General features: G+C 37.7%; 1 protein-coding gene across 1 annotated transcript; it reads left to right on the top strand.

Annotated features, from left to right (window-relative positions):
- Nucleotides 1-10,723, top strand: PABPC1 (poly(A) binding protein cytoplasmic 1). Its single transcript, XM_009638369.2, is given in 15 exon segments — nucleotides 1-76; nucleotides 79-293; nucleotides 395-510; nucleotides 2,404-2,543; nucleotides 3,875-3,969; nucleotides 5,562-5,699; nucleotides 5,799-5,894; nucleotides 6,272-6,544; nucleotides 6,728-6,821; nucleotides 7,014-7,124; nucleotides 7,993-8,147; nucleotides 8,554-8,638; nucleotides 8,822-8,952; nucleotides 9,258-9,353; nucleotides 10,684-10,723. Coding segments are annotated over 14 exon segments (1,803 nt in total). The 5' UTR covers nucleotides 1-15; the 3' UTR covers nucleotides 9,351-9,353; nucleotides 10,684-10,723.
- The last annotated feature ends 1,647 nt before the right edge of the window (nucleotides 10,724-12,370 follow it).

The raw sequence follows: 12,370 nt of genomic DNA, 5'->3' as shown, positions 1-12,370 counted from the left end.
AATAGTAAAAATTTTATGAAGAATTGTACTTCCAATGCTATTTGTGTGTTTATTAAGATAATTTTAGCCTTTCCTACTAATTCCATGATGTCTTTCCAGCTGAACGAGCTTTGGATACCATGAACTTTGATGTCATTAAAGGCAAACCAGTGCGCATCATGTGGTCTCAGCGCGATCCATCTCTACGCAAAAGCGGTGTAGGAAACATCTTCATCAAAAACTTGGACAAATCAATTGATAACAAAGCTTTGTATGACACATTTTCTGCTTTTGGAAACATCCTATCTTGTAAGGTTAGTGGAAAATCATTGGTGCTTTTAATGGTTCAACAAAAAAACCTCAATTTACGCTGGAAACATTCCACGGGTGTTACAACAGGGTTTTTCTTTAATAGGTGGTATGTGATGAAAATGGATCCAAGGGTTACGGATTTGTACATTTTGAGACACAAGAAGCTGCAGAAAGAGCTATTGAAAAAATGAATGGTATGCTGCTTAATGACCGCAAAGTGTAAGTACATAAATATGTAGTTGGGGATCAACAGACTGAAATTCATTGTACAGTGGACAAATATTTAAAGCTTACCTAGGAAAGAGAGGTTGTTCTAAAAATTTCTAATTTTAAAGAGGATTTGGAATTTTTAGTGCTAGGAATGCTATGAATTGTGTCACATGCTTATTCTGAAGGTAGAATAAGTTCAGAAAAGGCTAATAATGGACTCCAGGGAAAAACTTGTTGTACTTGGTGTCTTACAAGCCAGTGCTGTAATGAGGATTTGGGAACTTCCCTGGTTTTCTGATCTTACTGGTCTGAGATAAAATGCAGTCCATCGGGTATTCTGAATAATACTTCCTTTATAGGAGTTGTGGGATAGGTAAGTTATCAATTTTTTGGATGAAACTTAAAGCTCTAGATTTACTCAGTCCTGAATAGTGGTCGGATTACACTAATGCTTTTATATGAATGTCTGTTAATAGACATATCTAGGAAATAGGAGTAGAGAATAAAACTTGGAGAAACATGCTGTTTTAAACATTATCACTGTTCTATACTGTAGGTGGAAAAAAAAAGTTTGGCTATTTGGTTAGTGGTATCTAGGCTCGAGGCAACAGGGGCGAGTGTGCCTCACAGCTATGCCTAAGGGACGATTATGGTATTTGGTACAGTTGTAAAAGAATAGTTCTGTAAATGCTTGAGAAGGTTTGGAAAAAGGGTAACACAGGTCAGCATCAGCCTACCATCATGGATTATTTTTATATGTAGAGATGATAGATCAAGCCACATACAGGGAGAACATATATCTTGAAACTTTAGTTTTCCTGCTTGTTCTGTGCTTGCCTGGCATACTGTGGATGTTTTTACTCAGCTTCTGTCTTATACAACCTTTTTAAATTAGTAAAAAAAGGTCAGTGTGTAGTCATAAAAGCACATGATTTATGTAACTTTGGTAAAATACATCACGAGAGTTAATTTTTCTTTGAAGTCTTATTCAGGTGAGGCTTTTAAAAGTGAATTAAAGTACTTCACTCACTATCAAAATCTGCTGAATGCATTGCAGTATCATTCTTGCCATCCTTGTTCCTATAAATCAGGTGATGATGACAAAGTTTAAGAAAATGTTGAGTTACTGCATGCTACTTTATTGGATTTGTCAGATTTGGAACTATAAAGTTCAGCAATACAGTAAAACTTGAGAGCAAAAGTGTACTGCAATCAGAAATCAGTGTTAGCCATGTAATGTCTATACTACAGCAGTTCCTGGGGCTGCAGTGTTGTGTTCAGCTTCTGTTCTTTCTCTGATGGTATGGACTGACCTTGGTGTTCCCAGCCAATTTGCAATGGTATTTGACTAAAGAGCAAGTTGAGCTATTTATTCCTCTATGCCTATTTTAAAAAAAAAAAAAAAAAAACTAAACAAAAAAACCCAAATCCAACAACAAAAACCACCAAACCAAACAAACAAAAGTCTTGCTTTGATATAGGCTGGAAAGGTGTGTAAGGGAGTGGGGGAGGTTATTTAAATATCCCTTGCTTAAAAACTGGATCGAAGACTGGTAACTGCTTTAAGACTGCTGAGTTTTTAGTACGGCAGAGGGGTTATGTTGATATCTAGAATTTCTGTTTAGCCACTTTACCTAGTAATTCTTTTTTATAAGAGTGAAGAATCTCGCCAATGGCTTGAAAACGTTTTTATGCTAGCAACTGTGATAAGCATGTGGATGTAGCAAAGGATAGCAAAGTTGTTACTCTGGTGGAGTTTTATTGTAGATATTTTATCTAAAGAATTTATGCCTGTAATGAACAATGAGACTGATTAAGAATAAAATAATGATGCCAGAGGATTAAAGTAAATTTTTAAACCTTGACGGTCTTGCTTTAATCTTGCTGTTCTCCTGCAACTAGATTTGTTGGAAGGTTTAAATCTCGCAAGGAACGCGAGGCAGAGCTTGGAGCCAGAGCAAAGGAATTCACCAATGTTTACATCAAGAATTTTGGAGAAGACATGGATGATGAGAGACTTAAGGAACTCTTTGGCAAGTTTGGTAATGTCTTAAACTTCAAGTTTATATAAACACAAATTAACTTTAGCTTACTTCTTATATCTTGTCCTTGCCTTATAATACAAGGAATCAGCTGGCTGGCTGATACCAATTTTAAAAACAAAAACCCCAAAAAGAAGAAAAAGTACTGAAAAGTTGATACTTAATTCCAGTTTCTGATTCAAAGTGCAGTAATATCCATTGCAGAATTTTAAATGGGCAGAATAGCATATATAAACCTGCCATCAGAGTTTTTTCCGGTAATCTGAAAATAATGTATCTAAATAGTCTTTTGAATAGGTTTTGTAATTTTTTTTTAAGTTGCAAATAGACATGTTCTCTGTTTTAGTACAGATTGATGTTACAAATTCACTAAAGGATATATGACAAATGAGTTCGCTATTGCTTTCATTGACCTGCAGACTTACCTTTACTCAGAGTATCTCTGCTTTCATTATTCGGTTGCTTTGTGGTGGTTGACCTAATATGGGATTATAAGGAACTTTTCCATTGGTTTTGTCTTGATCCTCAGTTACGCAACAGGGCAAATTTATGACAGGCATATGATCATGATCTAGTAATGTATGTGATGTGTCACCATCAAAATAGGAAATGGCAAACTCCTTAATTCAGTTAAAGATTCTGATACTGGTTTATAAGGCACATCTATTTTATTTTCAGCCTCAGGGGTTTTTTTTATTTTCTTTTCCATGTTTTTGCTGTTCTCCCGTGGGTATCATGTAAAGCAAGCCTTGCATGTGAGATATTCTAAAGCAGCCCTAAGCAGCATTTACAGGAAATTCCTTTCTGCTCTTGAAGTATCTGTGGTTGAAACTGTAGCAAATTTGGCTGCTAATATCTGTCTCAGTTGAGTCTCTGAACTGCAGTTTTTCAAAGGTTTGCAATTGCTGAAATGGGATGGCCTTTCACCAGGGTAAATGGTGGAGCACATACCTAATAGAAAGGCCTCCTTTCCAGCTTTCAGTGCCTGTTTCAAAGGACGGAAGCACTAATGCTTTTTAAAGTCACAATTTTTAATGAGAAAGAAAATTTCATTCACTTCGAGGTGAAATTCATGCCCCATTTTGGTAGAAAATGCAGTAGGAAAGAAATGCAGCATGGCAGACTTCAGCCCTTATGGATGAAGTTCAGCATCAGAGCAAATGAGCCATTTTATATTAATGGGTGATCTTTACTAAATACCAATATTGGTGCAGGAGTCCTTTGTAATACAAGTGAAACAAGCTAAACATTAAGAGTTCTAAATAGGATGTTCACAAAGCAAAGACAATACACTCTGTATACGAAGTATAAGTATTTCGTTCTCTTTTTAGGTCCTGCCCTAAGTGTGAAAGTTATGACCGATGAGAGTGGAAAATCCAAAGGCTTTGGCTTCGTTAGTTTTGAAAGACATGAAGATGCTCAGAAAGTAAGCTTTTGGACTTCATTTTAGGAATTCTGTAACTGAGACCCAAATAATAGGTTTCACTGAGTGATTTGAAATCCTGTGACTTCATTCAGGGTTTTTAGTTGGTCAAGGACACTGCAAAACAAGGTGTCTGCTTCCTAAATGACTTAGCACAGTTTCTGTCATTTAGAATGCTTTCTTTTTAGCAAATGTCAGTTGATTCGAGGAGCCTAGTAAGTCAAGGTACTGAGACAGCTGGAACTAGTGTAGGGATGGGGAATCTTAAATAATTTAATAACCTGTTATAGTTGGGTTTAAAGGTCTTGAGATTTGGACTCCCTCATGCTGGGCAACATACAAGCACAGTACATTACTACATCTCTGCAAAACCCAGGTGATTCATTGGATCCAATCTGGTTGCACAAAATGTTTGTGCAAGGCAGAAAGCATTGTGTTTTCAAACTTCAGCACTGCAAAATCAGCAGGCAAGCTCTTAGTTTCATGGCGCATGTTTGGCACAGCTGTAAGAAAGTAGTCATAGAGCCTTGTGATGTTGCTTTTACTCTGAAGAGATCTTACTTTGGAAGAAGGGTCCTTTTAATTCGTGTATATGTCTATAACATGCCCGTATACTGTATAACTTAATTCTTTGTCAGCTGGTTGCTTTGATGTATCAGTTGAGTGTGGCAGTAGGGACATAGCATCAGGAGAAAAACTCAGCACAGTGCAAATCAGGGCAACAAACAAAGTTTGCTTTTCAAAAGGCATTTTGGTGATTTGTCAGTACTGCAAGTGTACGAACAAGAGATTAGAACAAATCCTGTCTTACATCTACATTGTTCAGTCTTGCGTACATTCATTGATGAATTGTTTCTCTTACAGTAGTCAGGATCACATGTTGGGTGTTATTTAAAACATAAATAACAAAACATAAACATAAAATTCTAATATCTCAGTAAATACGTGTTTAATGGCTTTGATCGTGAAGGAATGCAATAAACTGGTGGCTTCTGGTTTTAAATTAATTGACTAAATCTGTACCAGAGTTTTCACATCTTAATAGTTGTAACTCAAAACAGCATCAGGGGAAAAAGTTCATACTTTCATACTCTTCAAGTATTTCCTTAATCAAAGATTAAAAATTTAAAAAAAAAAGCTCCATATATGCCAGCTGTAGCTTAACAAACAGCATAAGAAAATCTGGTAGATACTGCAGTTTCAGATGTTACTTTTAAAAACAGGAGTCGGGTGTGTGAATTACAGCTGTTCAACTTAGCTTGCTTTCTTTTCTCTGCCTTTAGCAAGATAAGACTGGAGAAATAGTTCTTCATTATGTGACTTGATTTCCTTTTTTCCCAACTTCATATAGAAAAGTTTTTTGCATCCCTTGTGACTTTTCTTTAACTGGACAAAAGCACACTCAGAAAGCAATTTCCATTGTACTTTAAGCAGGGAAGTCTTGGGGTGTTTTGTTTCAGCTAGTGACATTTTAGATGGATTGGCTCTTTTTCTGGAATGCTTATGTAACATTTTATGTTTGAATTACATTTTTTTTGTATGCCTGGAAAACACTGGAATACAAAGCACTGCTAACCTCTTGTTTATTAATGAAGGCTGTAGATGAGATGAATGGGAAAGAGCTCAATGGGAAACAAATCTATGTTGGCCGGGCTCAGAAAAAGGTGGAAAGACAGACGGAGCTGAAGCGCAAGTTTGAACAAATGAAGCAGGACAGGATCACCAGATACCAGGTTCAGTTCTATTTAATTCAAGAGGACTAATTTTATTGTGTGATATTTTTAGATTTACCCAGACCATTTGCTTTCAAAAATAACTCGCCTTTTTTTTAGGGTGTAAACCTTTACGTGAAAAATCTTGATGATGGTATTGATGACGAGCGTCTTCGAAAAGAATTCTCCCCATTTGGTACAATCACTAGTGCAAAGGTAAAGTAAAGTTTATAGATCGTGCTCGTCCTTTCTCTGAGAAGGAACAGTGATCCTTCACCAAGGAAGTGATTTATTTCATTGGCTAGCAGATGTGACCCAGTCACTTATCACTGCTACTATATACGTGGACATCTGCTTTCTTGGTTATTGTACATCTCAGGTTAAGCACATATGATCAACCTTGCTTGAAATAAACTGAGTACTGATACTCATGTGAGAAAAATGACATCTTTTCAGTGCAATTATGTGCTCTTATAAATTGATTCAGTAAAGCAAACCTGTGGTCTCACTTCCAGTAAGCTGAAAAAAGAAACTCTTGTGAGTTGAGTAGATAGGAAATTCTCTTGTTTTAAAACTGAATTTTTTACTGACAGGTCATGATGGAAGGTGGCCGCAGCAAAGGGTTTGGATTTGTATGCTTTTCATCACCAGAAGAAGCCACCAAAGCTGTCACAGAAATGAATGGTAGAATTGTGGCTACTAAACCATTATATGTAGCTCTAGCCCAGCGTAAAGAAGAGCGCCAAGCCCATCTCACCAACCAGTATATGCAGAGAATGGCAAGCGTAAGAGCAGTACCTAATCCTGTAATCAACCCGTACCAACCAGCACCTCCTTCAGGTTACTTCATGGCAGCCATCCCACAGGTACGTATAAAGATGAGTAACTGAATGTCTTGTATGGTGTATAAAATCTGTTTAGGTTTAACAGCAAGTAAAACTATTAGCATGTATCCATGATTTCAGTGTTCTCATTTAATAGCAGAAAGGTGATGGACTGTTCAACATGCCTTTCAAAGATTGTTACACGATGTTTTTTATATTTGACAGACTCAGAACCGTGCTGCATACTATCCTGCTAACCAACTCGCTCAACTTGCTAGACCTAGTCCTCGCTGGACTGCTCAGGGTGCCAGACCTCATCGTAAGTCACTTCTTTACCTCTTTCCAGTGATTGCGATAAGCTGCATGGCATTTACCTTTGCACTTCTAAATACGCTTTCACGGCATTACAGTATCAGTCTTCTCTTTGATACGTTAGTGGTATTACTTCTGAAACTCTTTTCACCACTCAGTGCTTCAGTGTGTAACTTAATGTATTTTCCCTAAAACACAGCATTCCAAAACATGCCTGGTGCTATCCGCCCAGCAGCACCCAGACCACCATTTAGTACCATGAGACCAGCTTCTTCACAAGTTCCACGAGTCATGTCAACACAACGTGTTGGTGAGTTTCACTTATGCAAACGTTAAGTATTAGACTTACTTTTTAGTTTTGCTGATTCAGAATGATTTCTCAAAAGCATTCTTAAGTTCAATATCAAATGTGGTAAACAATTCCCTCCTTTTCTGGCTCTTACTAAAGTGAGTAAGCTAGTAATCACCTTCTAGTAGTTGCTTTAAGTGTTGTCCCAACAAAGACCCATGCTGTGGTCCCATTTCTTTAGCATGAAGCATTTCTTCTTTTAGTGTGCATTTTAATAATACTGCATGACAGCTTCTGCCATTTCTAAACATCATTGTGGCAATTGTAATAATAGGTTGCACGTAGAAATACTGAGATGATAGAATTTTGGCTCTTAATAGTTTGTCCCAGAATACTGTGAGTCAGTGTCATGTATGCAGAATCTGCACATCACTGAATGAAACAGAACTGATTGTAATGGAGTCTTTAATTCTCTCAGAATGTATTAGGCAGTAGTATTTTTTAGCGATCTACTTCATGAAAGTATCTTTTTTTAGGATGACTATTGACGTAATGTGCTCAGGAAATCAAGTGTCCTTTGAGGTTAGAATGAAATTAAATTAATACTCAATCACAGTGAATGTTTTCTCACAGATCTTTTTTCAATAGACTGTAAAAAAGCAATTCATTAGTGAAGTGACTGGAAAGTAACATCCAGTAAATTTTGATCTTTGAACCTTCAGATATGACCAGTGATGTGACAGTTGATAATACTACAGAGGTGAATCTTTAATACAGTACCTGAATTAGGTGTTCTGTTTGGGTTAGGGGTTTTTTTTGGTAACTTGTACAGTGTAGGCTAATTAAAAAAAATGAATTGTTCACATACAGAATTACGTTATTTTTTCAGCTAATACATCAACACAAACAATGGGTCCACGTCCTGCAGCAGCAGCTACTGCAGCTACTCCTGCCGTACGCACAGTACCACAATACAAATATGCTGCAGGTGTTCGTAATCCTCAGCAGCATCTTAATACACAGCCGCAGGTTGCTATGCAGCAGGTATGTAATTTTAGGAACTGGTCCATGCTTCTGCGACATGACTTATGAAGAGTTGCTTTTGTTACTCTAGAATTCAGGCTCTGCATTGTGGCAGCAGAGTTACAGCCTTGGGCTTTTAAGTGTATTTCAAGTTCACCTGGGATGGGATGTGATTCTGTGTTACTTCATATTTTCCAGTTGCTCGATACCTTAGCCTCACTTCTCCTTGCATTTACTCCACAGTGGAGCAGTTGATACTAATCTCCAGCTCTAACCAGCACTTTGATTAAATTGACCTTAGTTGTAATTTCTTCCATGTTTCTGGCAGTGTAGGCATTGTTTATGCTGAGTCGTGGAACATTGGATATTTGAAGCTGCACCTAATTATGAACTAGAATTTAATTTTGAAATGGCGTTTAATTTGCAGCCTGCTGTCCACGTGCAAGGTCAGGAACCCTTGACTGCTTCCATGTTGGCTTCTGCCCCTCCACAAGAACAAAAGCAGATGTTAGGTATGTACATGATACCCTTCTCTCTGCCTTGTAGCACAAGGACAGTCGAAGTACTCTTTTATCAATCTTAAAATGCAGAATAAATAGTTTTGGCAGTAGAACAAGGTGTTTGTTCCCCTTTTCCTGTATATCTAGGCTGTTTGTCAGGTGAGATTTGTCACTCTGACTTTTTTTTCTTCCCAGGTGAACGTCTCTTTCCTCTCATTCAAAGCATGCACCCTACTCTGGCGGGTAAGATCACTGGTATGTTGTTGGAGATTGACAACTCTGAACTCCTCCACATGCTCGAGTCTCCTGAGTCTCTTCGTTCGAAGGTAGGTGGACTTTTGCCTTGCGCTAATTTTATCAGCAATTAAATCTACGCTGCTTGAACAGGTGGTGTTTATGCTGGCCCAGTGGAGCAGCAGCAATGCAACAGTGGCCCAGGGCAAGAACTCAGAATACCCTCTTTCAGAGGGTGGCAGTGGTTTACCATTAGCACGAACTGGAACTGTAATGTTACCCTTTTCTTTTTAACAATGCAGGCATTGTTTGTATGTATAATTTAAACTGTTTCATTAACTTAAATATACAGAAATTACTAAGCTCCCTTTACTAATTTTTCTTTTTTACTTAACAGGTTGATGAAGCTGTAGCTGTACTACAAGCCCACCAAGCTAAAGAGGCTGCTCAAAAGGCAGTTAATAATCCCACTGGGGTTCCAAGTGTTTAATAAGTAAGTTTTCTGAGCGCTGTAGTTTCGTAGGTTGGCTGGGGCAATAGCCCTTAGTCCGTGGCCTTGTAAGCAGCATGCTTCCAGGCTCTGTATCATTTGCAGCCGTGGAAAGTAGCGGCTATGGTCACAGTTGCAAACAAATTTTGTGCTCAATCCTGTTGGCCAGTTCTGTAGCTCTTGGTTAGCAAATGCTACTGACTTGCCTTGCGTATTTAGCTGGAATTAAAGCATTGTTTTTAACACCATGTTTAGCTGGAATTAGTTCTAGGCACTTGTGCAAAAATGGGCAGTTCTGTCAAACACTGCTATTTGTACAGTTGTTCGGGAGCAACTTGTGGAATTGAAGTAAGCTTAAAATAGTATTCCAACGCTGTCTTTCCTTAGAAATTAAATAGCTTATTTATGCTATAATTTGTATATATTTGCCAAAATCTAAAATGATACGCTAATTAGAAACTAAACTACATACTGTCTTGACTTCACATTTTGGTGAATTTAATGCCAATTAAAATATTTATTTTCTTTATTGCTTTCTGTGGGGTTAGTATCTTAATTTTGCATGACAGGAAGAGGCAAAAGGTGGGATCTGTACAATTTTGAAAGGGGAAAATGTTGTGGAGTTGAGGATAACACAGGAATCTATTCTTTATTCAGTCCAGTTAGGTTTTGCCTCTATATGAACTTACTTTCCAAATCTATAGCCATCAGTTGAAGTTGCCTGCTTTAACATTTGATCACTTAAATTTTTCTCTTTTTTTTCTTGGTCTTCTAATTTCTGCAACTTCCCTTTTGGAGGCAGAATTTGAGTCATGTTTTTTCCACACTTCTTTCTTTTGACACTTTGTGACACTTTCACACTGGAGATAAACAAGTGCTGAATAAGTTGTCTGTCCTAAACTAAGATGGCCAAACTTTGAGGCTGTTACTCCATATGCTCCATGGTGTTTTAGTAATTGTAAGTTGAAAATACTGCTGGTGTGGTTATATGATGAAGCCTTGGTATGCTGGCCTTAAGAGTGGAGGGGACCTGCAGTCAAGTTAGTCACAACAACAAATTATTTTGTGTAGCCACTATCTAAGGCCATGCTGTGCAGGGTATTGTTTAGTTCTAGACTCAGATACTTACCAAGTATCACAGATTTGGGATGCTTTACTTCTATGTCTCTAGAAAGTGGGGGGTACCCCTGACGCACTGCTTGTAAAGAACTTTGGTGTGATTGATGCTGTGACAGCCCAGAGGGCTGTCGGTCTTACAGTTGCAGAAAGCGTGTCAGAAAACATAAGGTGCTGCTTTAATTTTAAAACCTAACAACATTGTTTTTGCTTGCAGAAAGATCCGGGACTACAATCTAGAACTTCGCTTCACCGAAGAAAAAAAAAATCTAAACATGGAAAAACTATTAAATATTGAGAAAAACATTGCAAAATATAAAATAAATAAAAAAAGGAAAGGAAACTTTGAAGCTTATGTACAGAGCAACGCCAGGGCTAGCAAAACAAATGCTAGTCCTAGATTACTTACTGATTTAAAATTTAAAAAAAAATAGTAAAATAAAAAATACAAATTAATGTTTTATAAACCCGGGGGAAAAGAATTTTCAGCACAGTACAAAAATTTAAAGCATTCCTTTCTTTAATTTTGTAATTCTTTACTGTGGAAAAGCTCAGAATATCACCACTGTTTTAGTTGACAGTGAGAATTGATAGCTGAGCAAAGAAACATAATTTGGATTATAAAATTCTTGGTTTAATAAAAATTCCTTAAACACTGACTGGCTTGTGATGGTTTCTTCTGTACAGTGTACTTCTAATAAGGTTGTCATCAGAATACTGAGTTAGCATCCTGTTCTGTGGCATGTTTTAGCAGTTTCTAGAGATGATTAGCCTACATTTAGCCACCTGTTACTGATAATATAAACCTTAGGCATTAAAACAAATGAAAAGAGCAGCTAGATCCGTATCTGGCTTTTACATCCTGAAGGGCATTGATGTCTGGGCTCTTGTCATCATCTGATTAGAAATAGACCCTTGAATAATACCCTGCCTTGAGATGATCAGTAAGAAATGTTCTTATGAAAGCCCTGTGCTAGAATTGTGTGACATACCAACATGTGGTGTTCATTCTCACAGGCTTTGGTGGAAGGAACAATCTCTATGTAGGTCTCCAGCAGTGTCTTTAGATGGCTGATGGTCCCCGAGGTGGAGGCAGAGTTGTATGGATATAGGTGGAGGAGCAATGATTGTCTGCAATAGTGTTGCAAAGCTCCATTATTGTGAACGTACAAACACAAGGCATTCCTAGAACAAACCAGGTGAGGCTTCAGGGGGTAATGTATTAAAAATGTAATGCATAGTAACCAAGAGATCCTGCTTTCTACCCAGTCAAAATCCTTCTGCTGACAGGGCTGCTTAATCCTCTGAGTCGGAGGTTTCTAATGCTGCATTCCCTAACAAGTGAATGGCTACTGTTAGCTTTTTTTATTTTACTCTGTTAGAGACCCCTTGGTTTAATTTTAGCTTTGCTGCATTTGGGGGTTTTTAACGTGCTGAACAAACCCTTCTTGTCAGAGGCAACTTCGAAGGTCTCCACTAGCTCTTTGGTAACTAAATTACTGAGTTACTACTGAAAAAGAATACAGTTAGGGGTGCTTTAAATCAGCAGACTTGAAAACTGAGAAAGTGATCTGAAATTGAATGTTGTTCCCTATTACTTAATATTCACTGCAAAGGTCTTTCCAGTAACTGCCAGTTGTGTCAGAGCTCTGCATACAGTGAGCTTATGCAAAACTCAGTGATCTTTTTAATCAAAATTTGTGAATGGTGAAATAATTCTAGCAGTTTCACTGGCTCCAGGAATCTTTCTGCTTCCTGCAAAAGGTGACCTTCCTGGCTCATCCTCACATTTGACTGTCATTTAAAAAATAGAACTGGAAGGGGGAGGGGGGTGCCTTTTTAAAATAAATGACTGCTTGATCTAAATCTGATCTAGTGTACAATACCCATAGAAATAATCCTGT

Source organism: Egretta garzetta, unplaced genomic scaffold (assembly GCF_000687185.1).
Source record: "Egretta garzetta isolate BGI_Z169 unplaced genomic scaffold, ASM68718v1 scaffold154, whole genome shotgun sequence".
Classification (NCBI taxonomy): domain Eukaryota; kingdom Metazoa; phylum Chordata; class Aves; order Pelecaniformes; family Ardeidae; genus Egretta; species Egretta garzetta.
This window is presented reverse-complemented; position numbering and strand designations above follow the sequence as displayed.